The 18,486-nt window shown below is 50.6% G+C and overlaps 1 protein-coding gene across 1 annotated transcript in view; it reads right to left on the bottom strand.

The window, feature by feature from the left end:
• WWC1 (WW and C2 domain containing 1) overlaps positions 1 to 12,233 on the bottom strand; it is a 167,645-nt gene extending 155,412 nt beyond the window's left edge. Inside the window, 1 exon segment of the mRNA XM_002689365.7 lies at positions 11,596 to 12,233. Within this exon segment, the coding sequence (XP_002689411.1) occupies positions 11,596 to 11,714 (119 nt within the window). The 5' untranslated portion in view covers positions 11,715 to 12,233.
• Between the last annotated feature and the right edge of the window lie 6,253 nt (positions 12,234 to 18,486).

Genomic DNA, 18,486 nt, shown 5'->3' with positions numbered 1-18,486 from the left:
TTGAGGAGTCAATAAATCAACTGTTTGTGGTATGCAAAGCACAGACACAAACCAGCAGTATCGCCTATTGGAAACTCAAATTTCCGGGCCCCTCAGCAGCAGTAAAGAATCCGCCTGCAATGCAGAAGACGCAGGTTCGATCCCTGGGTCAGGAAGACTCTCAGAGAAGGAAATGGCAACCCACTCCAGTATTCTTGTCTGAGAAGTCCCATGGACAGAGGAGCCTGGCGGGATATAGTCCATGGGGTCGCAAAAGAGTCAAACACGACCTAGTGACTAAACAACTGACTCAAACTAGGGGCAGCGGTGGGAGCGTACAGGTGGGACTGGGGTTCACAGGTCCTCGAGGTGATTCTGATGCTTCCCCAAGTATGACGATCACTGCTGTAGAATGTAAACTCCATGAGGACAGGATTTTTGTGGCTTGCTGCTGCTGCCGCTAAGTCTCTTCCGTCATATTCGACTCTGTGCGACCCCATAGATGGCAGCCCACCAGGCTCCCCCGTGCCTGGGATTCTCAAGGCAAGAACACTGGAGCGGGTTGCCATTTCCTTCTCCAAGGCATGAAAGTGAAAAGTGAAAGGGAAGTCGCTCAGTCGTATCCGACTCTTAGCGACCCCATGGACTGCAGCCTACCAGGCTCCTCCATCCATGGGATTTTCCAGGCAAGAGTACTCACTGCTAAATCCCCAGTGCTGGAACAATGTCCAGCATATTTCAGATACTCTATCCATTTACAGGCGCTCCATAAATATTTTTAAACTGAGTCCAGATGACACAGGAGAGAAAAAAAAAAAAAAAGGTTCAGAGAGCCTGGGATTTCTATTTGCACAGATTGATGACAGTTTCTCACTAATGTGTAGTAAATGTTATGAGCTGGACACGGTCTTGTGTTACCCTTGCATTCCTAGCACTTAGCCAGGTGACCAGCTCATCCTCACTGGCTCTGGGTAACACCCTATCTACGGAAGGTACAAAGGTGTCTCAGATCCAAATCTAAGCTCACACCACAACTACCAACTGGTGTCTAAGACACGGTCATCCCTCCATCTTCCTGAGATGGGTCAAACTGTAGCAAATACCAAGCCCCTGGTCATAATGTAATTTGCCTGTTTAACTGTTTGCCCATCTCCCTCACCCGAGGGTACACCCCCTTGTAGCAGGGACTTTGCTCTGATCCTCGGCTAGGGCAACGGAGCCAGAAGCCCAGCAGGCACACAATAAATACCTGCTGAATGAATGGCCAACCCCAGGCTGGGTGGGACGAGATAAATACCAATGCCCTTCTGTGCTACCTCCACGCTAAAATCAGCAGGTTCTCAAACGGCTCGTCAGCAGGGCACGGGGAAGCCCCAGTGAAGGACCAGGATATCAAAGCAGTTATCAACGAATTCCAGAGACGTGCCCCCACGTCCCAGTCCAGTTCCCACAGCAGCCATTTTCACTCAGCCATGACCACTGCGATTCATTACCCTTGCCTCACACACCACCCTGGTGCCAGCTCCCTGGCAAGAGTCACTTCACTCCAGAAATTCCAAAGAAGGGCTTGCCTCTGATAAGACCAGGGGGAAAAGAATTTATTGGTTTATTTATACAGTGAGTGCCCCAAGGTGGTTTGCAAACTCTGATGTCAACGTGGCTCAAGTGAACCCTGGTTCAGCAGGAAGAAACTTGACTTGGAAAGGAGGCGACAATGGTTCTTGTTCCTCTACCAAGGCAAAGAAGGGTAAACTCGCCTAACTAGTCCCAGCTCCCATGTGAAAATCGTGTGTAGCAGGCACTGGGTAAGATCCGCCTTTCCTCTCCCCACAACCCTCAGGGGGTTGGTAAGCCCTCCTTATGAACGTGAAGTTACTCAGTCGTGTCCGACTCTTTTCGACCCCATGGACTGTAGCCTACCAGGCTCCTCTGTCCATGGGATTTGCCAGGCAATAGTACTGGAGTGGATTGCCATTTCCTTCTCCAAGGGATCTTCCCAACCCAGAGATCAAACCCGGGTCTCCTGCATCGTAGACAGATGTGGGAGACCCGGATCTGTCTGAGCCACAGGGAAGTCGTGCCCTCCTTACCTGTGCTTTAAACAATTGAGAAGGGCTTTGTTCAAGGTGACCTACTACCTGGAAATGACAAAGGCAGGACTTGACTTGATAGCCTCTGGAGATCCTTATGGAGACCTTTTCCACTGCAGGGAACTGTGTGATATATCAAACCAGCATTGGGCTGGAGCCACACAAACATTTTCCTCCATAGTGAACAAGGTATATATGCTAACAGGTGTGTTATCTCTGTAGTTAAAAAGCTCCCTTTCCTTTGCTCTCCTCCCCTCTTCCCCTCCTCTCTCCAAATGCACTGAGAAGGTTGCAGTGGTGCAAAGATTAAGGCTCTGTAATCAGACAGACCTAGATTCAGATTCCAACTCTCCCCCTTTCTACCCATGCAACCTTGAATTTGTCCCTTGGCCATTCTTAACCCCAGTTTCCCCATTAAGTCAGAAAAATACTATGCGCAAAAGACTGTGCTTGGCACATGCCAGGTACTAGATAAAGATGACTAAATATAACCATTATCATTGCGATCACCAGGGGCCGGTTATGATACAAATGCACGTGGAAGAAATTCCTGGACTACACAGTGCCACGCTCACAGAGCCCTAACTATCCAAGAAAAGCCACGACAGATGCAGGATCAGAAGGCTGTCCCAGGGTCATCTCATCCTAACAGCCACCTGATGCCTGGATCTTGACATTTTATCCTCCCTAGTCAGGCACCAGTCAGTGGATCCTAAGGGCAGCCCAGAGACAAACCGAAAAAGTAACTGCCACTGGGTGAGGAGGAAGCCAGCTTGGGGACAGCCGGGCTGCCATCAAACCGGGCCCGGCAACAGCAGGCAGCCGGCTGGGGAAAGTCAGCAGCTGCCGCTGGCCTGGTGTCTTGGCTGCCAGAGAGTGATGAATGGAGCAGGGGAAGAAAAAAAGCCAACAAAGGTGTCCCTAATCTTGATGCAGCTTCATTTTTTTTTTTCCTGGCCGACCATTGAAGGAGAATTTAAGCCTTAGTCCTTTTTCTTTGGCAGACATTTGAAACTGAAAGATCCCGTTTCTTTGCAATGGTGAGATGTCATGGGTAGAAGCACGGAAGAAGCAATGGGGGCGGGGGTGGTGGTGCAGGGACGTAACCCACTGCACTGGTCCTTTTTTCCGCCCCGTCTCTGCTCTCTTCTCCACCCCCTCTCCTTGGTCCAGCATCTTTGTAGAATTTTCTATGTTCTTCCCACACAACAGTGAATGCCCCCCCACCCCCTCACCCGGCCCCGTTATTTTGGCAGGAGCTTTGCTGCTCAGGAGCCAGAGGCTTAATGGCCCGCTGGTGAAGGTTAAATAACAAAACGCCACTGTATCCAGTTTCTGAGTTTTCTCTTCTTTTATCTCAGTCTGAAACAGGGATCCAGAACAGCTGAGAAGCTTGTCAGCAGCAGCAACCAGAGCCTCTAGCTGTTCCACCTAAGGGTGTGCGGCTGGCTGGCTGGACCCTCTGTGCTGGGAGAGGCAGGGCATGTATTTTTTACCCGGACTCAGCCCCTATCCAGCCCTCTGCCCTGTCCAAGCGGAAGCACAAGGAGATGCTACCCAGGCCATTTCTCCAAGGGAAGGGGGCTTCTATTATCCTGGGCCCCTCACTGAGCTGGGGGCAGATCGTCATCACCTGAAGGCAGACGTGGCCGGAGAGAGAGCTCCAGGTGCGCTCAGCATGGACAGGCGAATGCTGTAAAGTTGGCACCCCTGCAGATGCTGCCAAAACTTGACCGAGGGTTCTGCAGCAGCAGGCCGGCCACCTTCCAGCTCCCACTGATTCTAGCCTCGTCTCTCCTCCTGTGCACCTGAGCTTGGCGTTCCAACCTTCCCAGTAACTAAGGCAACCCGACTCTCTTCTCTTCAAAAAGGCTGTGTTGCAAGGCTCCCCGGGCTCCCAGGGGAGTGGGGAATCAGGTCAGTTTGTTGAGGCCAAAAGCAGGAGGGGCAATAACAGGAAGGAGCTGCCTTAGTGGTTACTAAGTCCCTGGCTGTTGGGAGCATTTACCCAAGCAATTTGGGAATGGCTTTGAACTCTCCACACACTGCATCCTTCAGAGTTTCCCTGCCTCTGTCTGTTCTCTCCCTCCCTCCCAGAGCTCTGGTTGGCTGGCGGCTCCCAGAGGATAGCCTTTGTGCCCTCTGGTCTCCCAAGCCACCATGTGGATTTCACTGGCTTTTCTGATCAAGCCTCCTTGCCAGCATCTTTCCCTGAGATCCACAGCAGGCTGGCCTCATTTTAAGAGTGAATGGTAACTTTCCAGCCCAGTTTGTAGACAGGGCATCTGGAGTCCTAAAATGGCTACAATGAGGAGGGCATGGCAACCCCTCCAGCATTCCTGCCTGGAAAAATCCCCATGGACAGAGGAGCCTGGTGGGCTACAGCCCATGGGGTGTCAAAGAGTCGGACATGACTGAGCGACTAAGCACAGCACAATCCGGGTTTGGATTCAGTTGAACCACCTGGGCTCCAGTCCTGGGCGCATCACCTCGTGGTGGTGACCTTGAGCAAATATAAATTCATGACCTTTCTAAGTCTCTGTTTCCTCATCTGAGGATGGAGTAACACTATTTACCTTATATGGCTGGCAAAAGGATTAAGTGAGATCATAATATAAAACACTTTATGTGCAGCCCAGAGTACATATTAACATTTATTACTATTCATTTGTGGGTTCCAAAGCCTCTTACTTCTTCCTGTTAGCTAGATTAGTGCCTTTTAACCTTATTTCTTTCTTAATGAATGATATAAGATACTCCCGTGCACTGCAGATGCCCACGAGACGTGTAGATCATAAATTCAGGCCTTGGAAGGAGAAGAAAAGCCCTCTCATAATTGTAAAGGCCCAAACTAAAGGTATTAGTGGATCATTAAGAGCAGAAGCATGGAGAATAGAGGCTTTGGGTAAATTCCCTGGCAGGCTGGTTATAATTCCCGTTAAGAAAGCATGTCAGAATGTAAATTGGTGGAAAGTGACATTAGTCTGACAATAACCTTAAATCGATTGAAACTGATTATAAAAATAGTAGTGCACTTGCAATTGCTGTACTTTGCTCGACACATAACACATTCCTATGACGCGACTCACACATGGTTGTGACGCTATGAAAGAAACTTGCTGGCCATCAGCACAGCCAAAAAGGATTACAGAGGATAAACCACAAGCATAAAATACTCTCAAATTATTACAGTGGATGAGAAGAAACTGGGTCTGATTTTCAAGGAAAAGTTTACATATGAGAAAGAAGAAAGGAGACCTTTCCCTGGTAGCTCAGCTGGTAAAGAATCTGCCTGCAACGCAGGAGACCTTGGTTCAATTCCTGGGTCAGGAAGATCCCCTGGAAAAGGGGTACGCTACCTACTCCAGTCTTCTTGGGCTTCCCTTGTGGCTCAGCTGGTAAAGAATCCTCCTGCAATGCGGGAGACCTGGGTTCGATCCCTGGGTTGGAAAGATCCCCTGGAGAAGGGAAAGGCTACCCACTCCAGTATTCTGGCCTGGAGAATTCCATGGACTGTATAGTCCATGGGGTCACAAAGAGTCGGATACGACTTAGCGACTTTCACTTTTCACCAGAGACTCAGGTTGACATTTGCTGTGTGACCTGGGGCAAGACATAGGTTTCCGTTTCATCAAGTGAAATGAGAGGGCTAGACATGACCAGAAAGGTCCAAAGCAGTTGCAAACTGCTACAGAGCTGGAGGCTATTGATATTTCTCCCGGCAATCTTGATTCCAGGTTGTGCTTCATCCAGCCCAGCGTTTTGCATGATGTATTCTGCCTATAAGTTAAATAAGCAAGATAACAATATACAGCCTTGATGTACTCCTTTCCCGATTTGGAACCTCAGATATACAGATGACACCATCCTTAAGGCAGAAAACAAAGAGGAACTAAAGAGTCTCTGGATGAAAGTAAAAGAGGAGAGTGAAAAAGTTGGCTTAAAACTCAACATTCAGAAAACTAAGATCATGGCACCTAGTCCCATCACTTCATATCAAATAGATGGGGAAACAATGGAAACAGTGAGAGACTTTATTTTGGGGGGCTTCAAAACCACTGCAGATGGTGACTGCAGCCATAAAATTAAATGACGCTTACTCCTTGGAAGAAAAGCTATGACCAACCTAGACAGCATTTTAAAAAGTAGAGACATTACTTTACCAACAAAGGTCCATCTAGTCAAAGCTATGGTTTTTCCAGTGGTCATGTATGGATGTGAGAGTTGGACAATAAAGAAAGCTGAGCACCGAAGAATTGATGCTTTTGAACTGTTGGTGTTGGAGAAGACTCTTGAGAGTCCCTTGGACTGCAAGGAGATCAAACCAGTCCATCTTAAAGGAGATCAGTCCTGGGTGTTCATTGGAAGGACTGGTGTTGAAGCTGAAACTCCAATACTTTGGCCACCTGATGCGACAAGCTGACTCATTTGAAAAGACCCTGATGCTGGGAAAGATTGAAGGTAGGAGGAGGGGACAACAGAGGATGAGATAATTGGATGGCATCACCAAATCGATGGACATGGGTTTGGGTGGACTCCAGGAGTTGGTAATGGACAGGGAAGCCTGGCGTGCTGCGGTTCACGGAGTCGCAAAGAGTCAGACACAACTGAGTGACTGAACTGAACTGAACAGAACTGGATGGAGACTTGGTCTCCATTTGACTTAAGTATTTTCTAGGTCAAAGTGTAGTCGCTTAGTCGGTCCGATCTTTGTGAACTCATTGACTGGGCTCCTCTGTCCATGGGGTTTCCCAGGCAAGAATACTGGAGTGGGTTGCCTTTCCCTTCTTCAAGGGATCTTCTCTACCCTGGAAGATCCTGCACTGCAGGCAGATTCTTTACTGACCTCCTTGTAAAAGCTACAAGATTTGACATTCCCAAGTGTCTACTGTTATATGAGGCTCTATGATAGTTTCCCTGCCCAATTTAACTTATTTCATGCTCAAAATGCCTCTTGACAGCTGATATATATCATCCCATCCTAAAGAAGACAAAACTGAGGCTCAGAGAGAATACATAACTTGCCAAGGTCACTCAGGTAATAAGCAGCAGATCAAAGATGTCAGGATTCAAAGACTCTTTTCATTTTCTTTTGTTTTTTATCTATTTGTTTATTTTTGTCCTGCCATGTGGCTTATGGGACCTTAGTTTCCCAACCAGGGATTGAACCCACAACCCCTGCAGTGGATGTGCAGAATCTTAACCACTGGACCACCAGGGAAGTCCCCTCTTCCCATTTTCTACACTGCTCTCTGAATAACTGTGGCCTGGCCACACCAGAATGGCAGCAGGTAAGTGAAATCATGCCTGTCCGGGCTCCATTCCCCAAGGCTGAATTCCTTAGGCAGTAGAGCAGAGGTTTTTGATTCTGCAAGGGATTCCAGGCAGCTGAGTGGTCAGGAATGTGGGTTCTGAGTCGACACGCCTGGCAATCACATCTCAGCTCCTCAGAAGCTGAGTGGTTTTCTCCGAACTTAGGCCCCCTAAGCCTCGAGGTTTCTCAGGTAGATAATCTACTCCCAGGGTTGTTAGGGGGATTAAAAGAAATCCTCCATGTGAAGTGCTCAGCAGACTGCCTGAATACAGTCAGTTCTCAATCATTATGTCTCAGCTAAACAGGAGGGCATACAGGTAGTCATGAGCAGTTTCTAAGCTAATCCATGGTAGGGGTTATGAATCTGGGGTCGGTGAACCCCCTGAGAAATGATGTGCCAAAAGCCCTGTTCATGCTTTTCTTCGAGAAACGTCCTTAACCTCTGTTGGAAGCTTCTGACCAGAAGGAGATTAAGATCTTTTGCCTGCTGTAAAGCCCAACATCTTACACTATGGATTGTTCCTGTAATAACAGGGTTGGCAAAAATTCCTCTTCATATCATGAGAGAAGTTGCTGGGTTCTCTCAACAAGGCCTGCTAGCCACGTGGGCCTCCAGCACTGATCACACAGACACAGAAACTGTTCCCACAGAGCTCCCAGGTGAAGAAAGTCTGAACACAGTCCCCCTCCCTTCCCCCCACACACCAAGGAGCAGGAATTAGGCTTCAGGAACCTTCTCTGGCAGGGCCAGTTCCAACAATCCATTCTTCCTCAGAGAACAATCAGTGCGTTTGTTGTTGCATACCACTAAGTTAAATACACCCAGAGTGCTGGCCCTTGGCTAGAAGCTTCCAGAAGAATTCGGGGTTATTCTGCTGAAGGGGTACTGCTCCATGGCCAGATGGACAGCACCTGATTCCCCACAGACCTGGCACCTTCTAAGACCAGCCCTACCTCAGGAGGAGCCCGAGGAGCTTGGCGGAGCCTTTGGCCCAGTCGGCAGGGCCCCGAGCTGCCCACTGGCCCTTCTCTGGTTGTTGGGACAACCGTCCTCAGGAATTTCGGCCTCCCAGTCTTCCCCTGGGTGAGAAGGGGAGAGAGTTGGCAAGGCTGGCTGCCTGGCTGCTCTTCCAACCCCCTGGTGAAAGGGGAAGCTGAAAACTGGATTCCCTACCCCCAGCAGCCTCCATGGCGGACACACACAAAACAGCTCAGGCCCGGAGGGAAGAATGTGCCAAGACATTCTGCAGGGTTGGTAACCCGAGATGCTATTTTGTTCTCGGTGGCTAAGAAATCACTTTTCTAACTGAAGGACCATTTGACTTACTTCTTTTAAATTCAGGGGAATGGGCAGTCATATCTCCTTGATTCAGATAAGAAAAAAAAAAAGACAAATGCGTGCACACACAGACATACAAACACACACACCCAGCAGAATCTTTTTTCTTTTATGTGATATTTTGTTTCATAGCATTAACCAGCTGCAGAGATGTAACCACCCTGGCAGAATTCCCCCCCACCACCACCAACAAACCCCACCACCCCAAAGAAGTCTGGCTCTTTTTTAGCTTTGCTCAATTTTTTCCTCCTCCTTACAGCTCCCTCACCTTCCTGCCTACCGCCCTCCTCCCAATTCTGCCATGGAATCACGGGGGATAAGGTGAGGCCAAAGCCGAGTCCATGAGATCATATTTGAGAACTGGCAGGGGGCCTCAGAGACCATCTCATCAACTTTCATCTCTCACCAAAGGAGCACTTGCACCTCAGAGAGGTAAGGAGATTTGCCTGGGGCCACACAGATAGAGTGAGAAGGTTGAACTCTCTTCTGGGGTGTGCGGGAGGGAATTCCAGGGAGGCAGAGGTGGACGCCCTCTGTTCAGCTGTTTCCCCAAAGTTGGCTCACTGCAAGAGTGAGCTCAGAAACCCTCAGCATCCTAAGATCAGGGGCCCCACCCCAAGCTGGTGCAGGTGGGCTGACCGGAGATACAAAGGCACAGAGTAAAACCAGTGAACAGCAAGGCGGAGAAAGTGAGCAGTTCCTTAAGCGCCAGTTGTGTTTTTAATTCCTCTCCATTGCTTGCCAATCTGCCTAAAAACACAGGCTGCAGAGGCCTGTTGCTGGGGCCGTGGACTTCAAATAGAAAGGCACTTTTTTTCCCCCTTCCACTGTACTTTTTAAAGGTTCCTTTCTCTTTGGAGCCATAGATATTGCTAGTTTCCCATTTGCAAAAGTGGCTAAAAAGAATTCAGATTGGGTTGATTCAATGTCAAGTATTAAGTCAGCAATAACACAGGTGATATAGCAAAAAAGGTGGTCTACATAATACTGAAATTTGGGAAATCATGCCATAGCCAAGTCAGTTTTCCATGGAAGCTATACTGCATGCCCTCTTCCAAGGGTAAAGAATGACCTGTGCTTAAGCAGCTTTCTGCAGCTGTGTTAGCCTCTCGGTGCCCCAGAGAAGTTCCCAGATTCAGGACCTGGGGTGAGTTAGCAATGCCCTCGACATTCAACTGCTGACAGCATACTGGACTCTGTAGCTGCTGGGATCTAAAATGCAGGAGGGCACACAAACTTGAACTTGTGTCTGTCTTAGGTGAGGACAAGGGACTGTGGAGGCTAGAACTTCAGAGCTGGCAGAGAATTTGGCAAAAGGCAGAGTGGTGAGACGATCAAAACCCCCAAGCACATCCCACCTCCGGATCTCAAAGTTTGTCTCATGTTTGAAAATGGGAGCTGGGCCCTGATCTTCTATATCCCTTCCACTTTCAAGAGTTCCACTATTACCCTTTCCCTTCCAAGCAAATCATTTGTCTGACAAACAGGCAAACTGAGGCTCAGAGGTTAAAGCAGCTTGCCCGTGGGACACTGAGCTCTTCAGCATTAAAAATGTCTTTCAGATTAAATTGATGAGATATTCAGCATAGTACTGAACTCAGAGACGACACCCAGTCCATGTGGAATGAATGAACCAAAGTGCTCACAGAAACTATGAGCAATCTCAGCTCACATTTTCTTTCTTGCTTTTTCTTTTTCTCAACTCTCATCTTGATTACACACCCCATCCTAGACTTCTGGAACCTCCATTCCCACCCCACAAGATGAAGCAGCCAAACAATTCAGCTTCATTGTTTTACAAGCACCTAACACCCAAGGTCACAATTACCAGGTGAAAACTCCGCATTCCTGGGACACTGACCACAGAGATGACAGCAAAGGACAACCAGCAGTCCCAGAGGGTGGTCCTTCCCCCTCCCCCACCCCCAGGATATTCATGGAGAGAGGGTGCTGTGTGCAAAAAAAATGCCAAGCAGCCAAAACCAGGAGAAAGTCTGGATGCTTAAGAGCCACACCAGCCATCTCACACTCCACCTGCCTCAGCAAAAAAAAAAAATCCGGTGCTCCAACCGGCGTGGTGCCCACCAAGGTCAGGACGCGCTGGTGCAGGATTGAGGAACCCCCATCCCCAGAGGAGAGGAAGGCAGGGAGGAGAATAGGCGATGGGCAGGGCTTTGCGGCGGCCTCTCACCTCTATCTACATCCTAACAGCTTCCAAGTTGCCGTGAGATTCCTGGAGAACCAGTCTCCCCGATCAGCCCTCCCCCGCTCCTTCCTCTCCTTCCCACTGTCGGCCTCCCGGCCCCCAGAATGCCGCTGCGCCCGTCTCTCCGAGCCTGGGAGGCACCTGTCAAAATTCACACTCTGGTCTGCCTTTCCCGGGACGCAGTGTCCTTCCTCCAGCAGCCTCCCGCTGAGTCCTGGGTGCCTACCACCCCCTCCAAACCAGATGCTTTCCTATCCCCCCTTCCCCGCCCCCCCACCCCGTGCTGGGGAAAGCCTCCCCGGGAAGCCCCAGCATCACTCGGCTAGATCGCTCCCCCAGCCCCCGCCCGACCTAACTAAAGGGGAGGTGGGGGGGCGGGAGGCGGGGCTAGAGCTTAAGGTCAAAACTCCCGGCAGGTGCCGGCGGGGGGCTGAGTCCCCCTCAGAGGATGACGCGGGGTTAGGAGGTAGCCTGGGACAACTCACCGGCCGACCCCTCCTCCCAGCTGCCCACCCGGCAGGAGCCGGCGGTCCGGAAGGGCACGGGGGGTGGGGGGCACACTGAAGACAGCGCAAGAGGCCCGCAGAGCTCCCCGGGGTCCCCGCCCCGTCCCGGCTGGTGGCCCCTGGGGCAGGAGCGGGATGCGGGGGGGCACACGGAATCCTACCTGTCCCGCGGGTCGATCCAGCTGGTGGTGCGGCTCGTGTGGTCTATGTAGTAGACCTTGCCGTCGAAGTCGCGCGCCTCCTCCCAGCCCTCCGGCAGGGGCAGCTCCGGCCGGGGCATCTTCTCGAGCGCGGCCCGCGCTCCCCCATGCAGCTCCCGGCCGCCACGGGGGCCCCCCGGCTCAGCGGCTCCGGCCGGTTCCTCTCGGCTCGGGCGGCCGCCGAGGCACCATGGTCGGGGTGGTGGGGAGGGAAGGTGGCGCCCGCGGACTGGGGGCCCCTAGTGAGGGCCGGCCGGGGTGGCGGCGCTGTCCATGCGGCCCTGCGGCCCCGGCCCGGCGCCTCCCGCTTCTCCCGCCGCCGGCCTCTCACGCTGCCATGTGCGCCCGCAGCGGCGCGGTGCGGGCCTGGGTGCGCGCCCGGCCGGCGGGGCAGAGCGAGCCGAGCGCAGCTGCCGCCTGTCCTCCTCCGCGGCGCGAGGCGCCCTGCAGCCTCCACGCCGCCGCCGCCGCCTCTCGCTCCCCCAAGCCGAGTGCTGTCCCCGCTCTCCCTCCGCCGTTCAGCGCTCGCTTGGTTTGCGACTCCTGCCTGCGCCAGGTGCGGCTCGGGCCGTGCAGGTAACCGCGCTGCCCCGGAAACTGGAGGCGGAGCGCCGGGCGCCAGGGTTCCCGCGTCCCCTCCCCGCGCCCAGCGCCGCGAGGGCGGGTCCTAGGGCCCGAGACGCGCCCCCTCGTGGGACAGTCCCAACGGCCGGCCGCCCCTTCGCGGCTCCTGCCGGGAGGAATGGGAGCCCGCCCTTCACCTGGGTCCCGGACCCAGGCTGGAGCTCCGGGAGGCGCTAGCAAGCCCCGCTCTGCCTCGGCTTCCCGGCGCTCCGGGCTGTCTCCACCCCGAGTGGCCGGGCTCTTGGCACAGGTGTCCCCAATCTTATAACTCCCGGCTTCTCTCCTGTAGAATCAGGAGTCAGGCAAGAAGTGGTTAAATGGAAACATTCTTGCAAATCGGGGAACATAAGTTTTCCAGGATCTCTGATCCCTTCCCCCAACACACACACCATCTGTCTCCCTCTTATTCTATTCTTTCCGCGCGTTGTTTCACCCATCCCCCCACCCCTCGTACTTGCAAGTGTAGCTGGCTCTTCCCCGGGTCCCTAAAATGAAGAGTGCTAGGCATCTCCTCCCCCCAATCCCCAAGGACCTCCAGTGGGTGTCGGGGAGGCCCTTTGTAATAGTAATGGTGGTGTTGTTCATTAAACTGAATACGTAACCTGTTCCAAGCAACTTCACCTGCCCTCTTCGAGATATTAACTGATCTGTCATGGCTTTGGGGGGATAAGGGTTATGGAAAAGAAGGAAGCAAACAAAGCAAAATTCCATGTTGGAAAAAATGAGAACTTTTAAAAATCAATATTTCTTGAGAAATGAAAAATTTGTGATTATTTAATTACAGTTAAGAATCAGCTGTCTGTGTCTCCTGAATGTCTCTAAATTTTTTTTTTTTTTTTTGCCCTGGATGTATAGCAGGGAGCTGGACTGGAGGGATGAAGCCCAGCCTGCTGTATCCTTTGGGTCCCGCAGCCTCCCAGAGGAGCCAGTGTCCTGGGCCAGGGTGTGCTGAGCATAGGGGAGAATCCCATGTTTCTGGTCTCCTCTGCTCTTGGTACAGAAGACCTGTGGTGGCAGCTCCTCACCTCCACATGCCTTCTGCTAAGCCAGTTACTTCCCTAAGGCCAGGCCCATGGGCTCAGTATTTGACCTTTCCCTCCCTCCCTCATTCCATAGATGCCATGCACAAAAGTCCAGAAACACAGACCTCAGGCTGGCCTCAGAATACCTAGAAGTAGGAGTTCACCCTCCTACTTCTTATGGGGAGTTTCCCACAGCCCTCTACAACTCACTCAACTTCACTGGGTGTAAAATACTCCCATTAATGATGAGGGCAATGCGTACATGCCACTGGGTGCAAAATACTCCCGTTAGTGATGTGGGCAATGTGTGCATGCACTCATGAGGTCGCTCAGTTGTGTCCAACTCTTTGCAACCCCATGGACTGTAGCCTACCAGGCTCCTCCGTCCATGGAATTTTCCAGGCAAGAGAACTGGAGTAGGTTGCCATTTCCTTCTCCAGCGGATCTTCCCGACCCAAGGATGGAACTCAGGTCTCCCTCATTACAGGCAGACTCTTTACCATCTGAGCCACCAGGGAAGCCCTGATGAGGGCAATGAAAAGTGAAAGTGAAGTCACTCAGTTGTGTCCAACTCTTTACGACCCCATGTACTGTAGCCTACCAGGCTCCTCGGTCCATGGGATTTTCCAGGCATGAATACTGGAGTGGGTTGCCATTTCCTTCTCCAGCGGATCTTTCCAACCCAGGGATCGAACCCAGGTCTCCTGCATTTTAGGCAGATGCTTTACTGTCTGAGCTACCAGGGAAGCTACTGATGAGGGCAATAGCTCAGAATTAAAGCCAACATGGTGCTAGCTGCTTCACAAGCATGATCTCACATAAGCTCATACCACCACTCTGGAATAAGGAATGCTACTTATTATACCCATTTCACTGATGAGAAAACCGATGCTCCAAGATGCTATATTGTTGACCAGGGATACAAAGCTAATAAGTGAACCTAGGTCTGACTTCAGTACGCATGCTCTCCACCATTAACCTATTCTTTCTTTCTGTTTAATTACTCTGAAACTCCTGAACCTACCCAGGGTCTAGATCTGGAATATTACGGACGCTGATGACTGCTTGTCTCTTTGGATGCTTGCTTCGTCATTATTTGGCTGAGAAGCTAAAGCTCTGGAATCAGTCTGTTTGGGTCTTAAACCCTCCCTCTTTTCTAACTGTGGGACCTTGAGTAACTTGATCAAATTTTCAGTCTTAGGTCTGAAAGACACCATAATCATATAGACTCTGTAGGGCTTGTTGTAAGGGCTACAGATGAGAAATGTAGGGGGCTTGACATTTCACAGTACGCCGTCATCGCAGGTGCCAAACGCAGAACACCATGCCCTCATGTGAAACGGAAGTATTTTCTGTGCTAAACACAAGCCCATGTCCTTTCCCGTCCTGAAAATTGTGTGTGGGGTTTTTTTTTGTGTGTGTGTGACAATCTTCCTCATTGCTGCTTTCATTTTCTGTCTTGTTTTCCAACCAAGACTTCACACTGGCTGATGCTGGTAATGAAGGGAAAACCCCTTTTAGACCTCCAAATCCAACTTTCTTGCCCACACCCTGGACTTTCCACATGACTTGCCCCTGCAGGTCTTTTGACCTGAGCTGGAAAGTAGGAAATCGAGACCAGAGCAGGGAATGGACTCCTGAAAGCCTTCCTCTGTCTGCCTTACCTCCATCTACCTTCCCCCGCCCCCCAGCCCAGAACAGAAGACTCCTAGGTTATCTCAGAAGCTACAAGCAGGGTGAGGTAATAAAACAGATGACTGTCTGCCCCATGTGATGGTGGGTGAATCATCCCCAGGCATTCTTTGAGGCTGAGCACAAACGTGAAAGGGATTAAAGGTAAAAACCAGCTCAGCCACGTGATAGGGCAAATTGGACATTATTGTACAGGTGAATGAACTGCAGGAATCTGAAGCGAAGACAAGAAGCCCAGCCTTCCTCCTGGGGCTGCGTGAGCCTGCCCAGGAAGTTGGAGGCATAGTCAGTTGTTGGAGCCAAGCAGAAGTGACCACAGGATAAGCCTCTCTCGGTTTGGTTTCACAGCCAGGTTGCCAACTGGACACACCTGAGCCTGAAACGGATGGTCTTTTTTTTTTTTTTAAAGACACCCACTAAAATCCTTCCCCCACTGCAGCAGCAAAGGAGAACACACACGCGTTTCAGAGAATTTCAGAGCGACAGGGTAACATATTTTATGAAGACGGTAAGGAGAAGAAATTAGCTTAGGAAAAAAAAAAGGAGCAGAAATGCCAGCAGTACTTTCCTGTTAGCATCAACATTCTTCAAGAAAATGGAAGAAACCTCTGCGGAGATTTTTTTTCTGACTCCATGACTGTTCTCCCTACATCATGCTCTCCCTCCTACACACCCTGCGGGATGCACAGTTGTGTTTCTGTGATGGAGCCGATAATGTGCCCTTTCTTTTGTCATGCATTATGTGCGATTCATAATTGGGCCCATGAACTATTTTCTTTCAATAATGGGAAAACATGTCGTAAGCCAGGAAAAATTAGGGTGCAGGAAACCTTGGCAATATGAGAGCTGAGACAGAAATGGAGATAAATAGAGACCTATTTGTCTCTGCTGCTGCTGCTGCTAAGTCATTTCAGTCGTGTCCAACTCTGTGCGACCTCAGAGATGGCAGCCCACTAGGCTCCCCCGTCCCTGGGATTCTCCAGGCAAGAACACTGGAGTGGGTTGCCATTTCCTTCTCCAATGCATGAAAGTGAAAAGTGAAAGTGAAGTTGCTTAGTCGTGTCCAACTCTTAGCGACCCCATGGACTGCAGCCTACCAGACTCCTCCATCCATGGGATTTTTCAGGCAAGAGTACTGGAGTGGGGTGCCATTGCCTTCTCCTATTTATCTCTAGGTCTTCAGTGTTTAAGGCTTCCCAGTTGGTGCAATTGGTTAAGAACCTGCCTGCCAATGCAGGAGATGCAAGAGATGTGGGTTCGATCCCTGGGTTGGAAAGATCCCCTGAAGAAGAAAATGACAACCCACTCCAGTATTCAATCCCATGGATAAAGGAGCCTGGTGGGGTACAGTCCATGGGGTCACAAACAGACATGACTGAAGTGACTGAGCACACACTTCAGTGTTTAATAGCTTGAAAATACATCAAAATAAGTCTAGCACAGTCGATTCATTTTACAAATCGATGGAGTATCTATGAATACTGACTCATTTCCCTGGTTTCTTATTAGTCCCATTTTACAGGTGTGTAAACTGAGACTCGAGAGGCGAAGTGACTTTCCTCTAGTGACACGGTAAATAATAGAGCCAATAGTCCAACTCAGTTCTTCCCAGTTGAGTTTTTACTTCTGAACTCAGGGCAGTGTGTGCTCCAGAATGTCAACGAAGAAGGGACTTCAGGTTATATAAACAGTCTAGTTAGAAGGGGGCAGAGAGCAGCCAGGAGACTACTAGTCTCTGCTTTCACTCAGATTGCATATCTGTTGGAGTGGTTGGAGGTGGGAGAGGGCACCCTGAGGTCATAGCTGAGTTTACAATGAAAGGGCAGAGTTGAGGTGGGGGCTCTGAATTCCAAGCTGAAGACAGACCAACCTGGTTCTCAACCTCCAGCAATGTGTCAACAAGACCCACCTGGGGTTTAGATAGCTGGGGCTTTAACAGAGGAGCTGTCTCCGTGGAAGCAGGGGCACTTTTCTCCCTATGCAGCCTGCCTCCCTACCTCCCTGCCTTTTTCTTGCTGCTTCATTCATTAGCTGAACTGGATTTCTTCCGGATGGAAGGTTATCCTGGGGCCGCCAGGAGAGGTTTCCACTCTCCCATCCCAGAGGCCTCTGCGGCCTGGGGGCTGGGAGCTGTTGTGTCTTTCACCAATGAGAAAATGAATTATGCACCATAGGAGGAGGTGGAGATGAAATCTCAGTTTCAAGGGCGGGGGTGTGGATAGGAGAAAGAAAGAGTGTGAACAGAGGGACAGAGTTCCTGCAAAGCAGTGCTTTCCTCCACCCCCACCCCAACCTCTGGAGAGGAGCCCTGGTGGGAAACAGGGGTGGGGATACAAGTGCAATAACCCACAGGCTGAAAGGAGCCTCTCTCGGGCATTTATAGAACTTGCATCACCATGGCACCCAAGCACTTATAGTCCACCCCAACGGCTAGTGGTAAAGAACCTGCCTGGCATTGCAGGAGACGAAAGAGACACGGGTTCAGTCCCTGGTTTGGGTAGATCCCCCTGGAGGAGGACCTGGCAACCCACTCCAATATTCTTACCTGGAGAATCCCCATGGACAGAGGAGCCTGGCGTGTTATGGTCCATGGGCTCGCACAGAGTTGGACACCACCGAAGCGACTTCCTGAAGCACAACTGCTTAGAGACTGGTGGAATGAAGTATTCTGTACCTGTCTACTGCTCATAGTTCGAGACCTCATTCTCAGAATTCTAGATGAGCAAACTGAGTGAATTTTATAAGATACTATCAAGAAGGGTACAGGGTTGGGATCTAAGCCCAGATAACCTGTCTGAACAGGGTGACTGGGTGGAGTAGTGGAAAATACATGGGCAGAAAAGAAATATCTGTTTATGAACTATGGCTCTACATCATGGTGGATGTGTGACCCTGGGTATGAGATGGTACTTTTTTGGGCCTCGATTTTCTCATCTGTGAAATGAGAGCCACTGTACCTACCTCCCCGTCAACTAAATGAGGTGATGCAAATAAAGTGCTAGCTCAGCCCCTGAAACATAGGAGTTCATTTAAAGGTAGGTCCCTTCCCTCCTCAGCTATTTATTCATTCACTCAACAAGACTCTTGTCTGTCAACTGTAACAGACAATGGGTTAAGCCCTCAGGACAGAGGGTGGTTTTAGGTCTCAGAGAGAATACAGTTTAGTATCAGAGATAAAAAAATCAACAAACAAATATTTGCCTATTGAGACTGATAAGCAGAAGACAGCATGCTATGAAAAAATACAGCATGGTTGGGTGGGTGATGGGCTTCCCTTATAGCTCAGTCAGTAAAGAATCCGCCTGCAATGCAGGAGAAGAAGAGTCGCTCAGTCGTGTCCGACTCTTTGTGACCCCATGGACTGTAGTCTACCAGGCTCCTCTGTCCATGGGATTTTCCAGGCAATAGTACTGGAGTGGATTGCCATTTCCTTCTCCAGGGGATCTTCCCAACCCAGGGATCAAACCCGGGTCTCCCGCATTGTAGACAAATGCTTTACCGTCTGAGCCACCAG

The sequence above is a fragment of the Bos taurus genome, chromosome 7 (genome assembly GCF_002263795.3).
Source record: "Bos taurus isolate L1 Dominette 01449 registration number 42190680 breed Hereford chromosome 7, ARS-UCD2.0, whole genome shotgun sequence".
Taxonomy (NCBI): domain Eukaryota; kingdom Metazoa; phylum Chordata; class Mammalia; order Artiodactyla; family Bovidae; genus Bos; species Bos taurus.
Note: the sequence above shows the minus strand (reverse complement) of the source record. Positions and strands in the feature narration are given on the sequence as shown.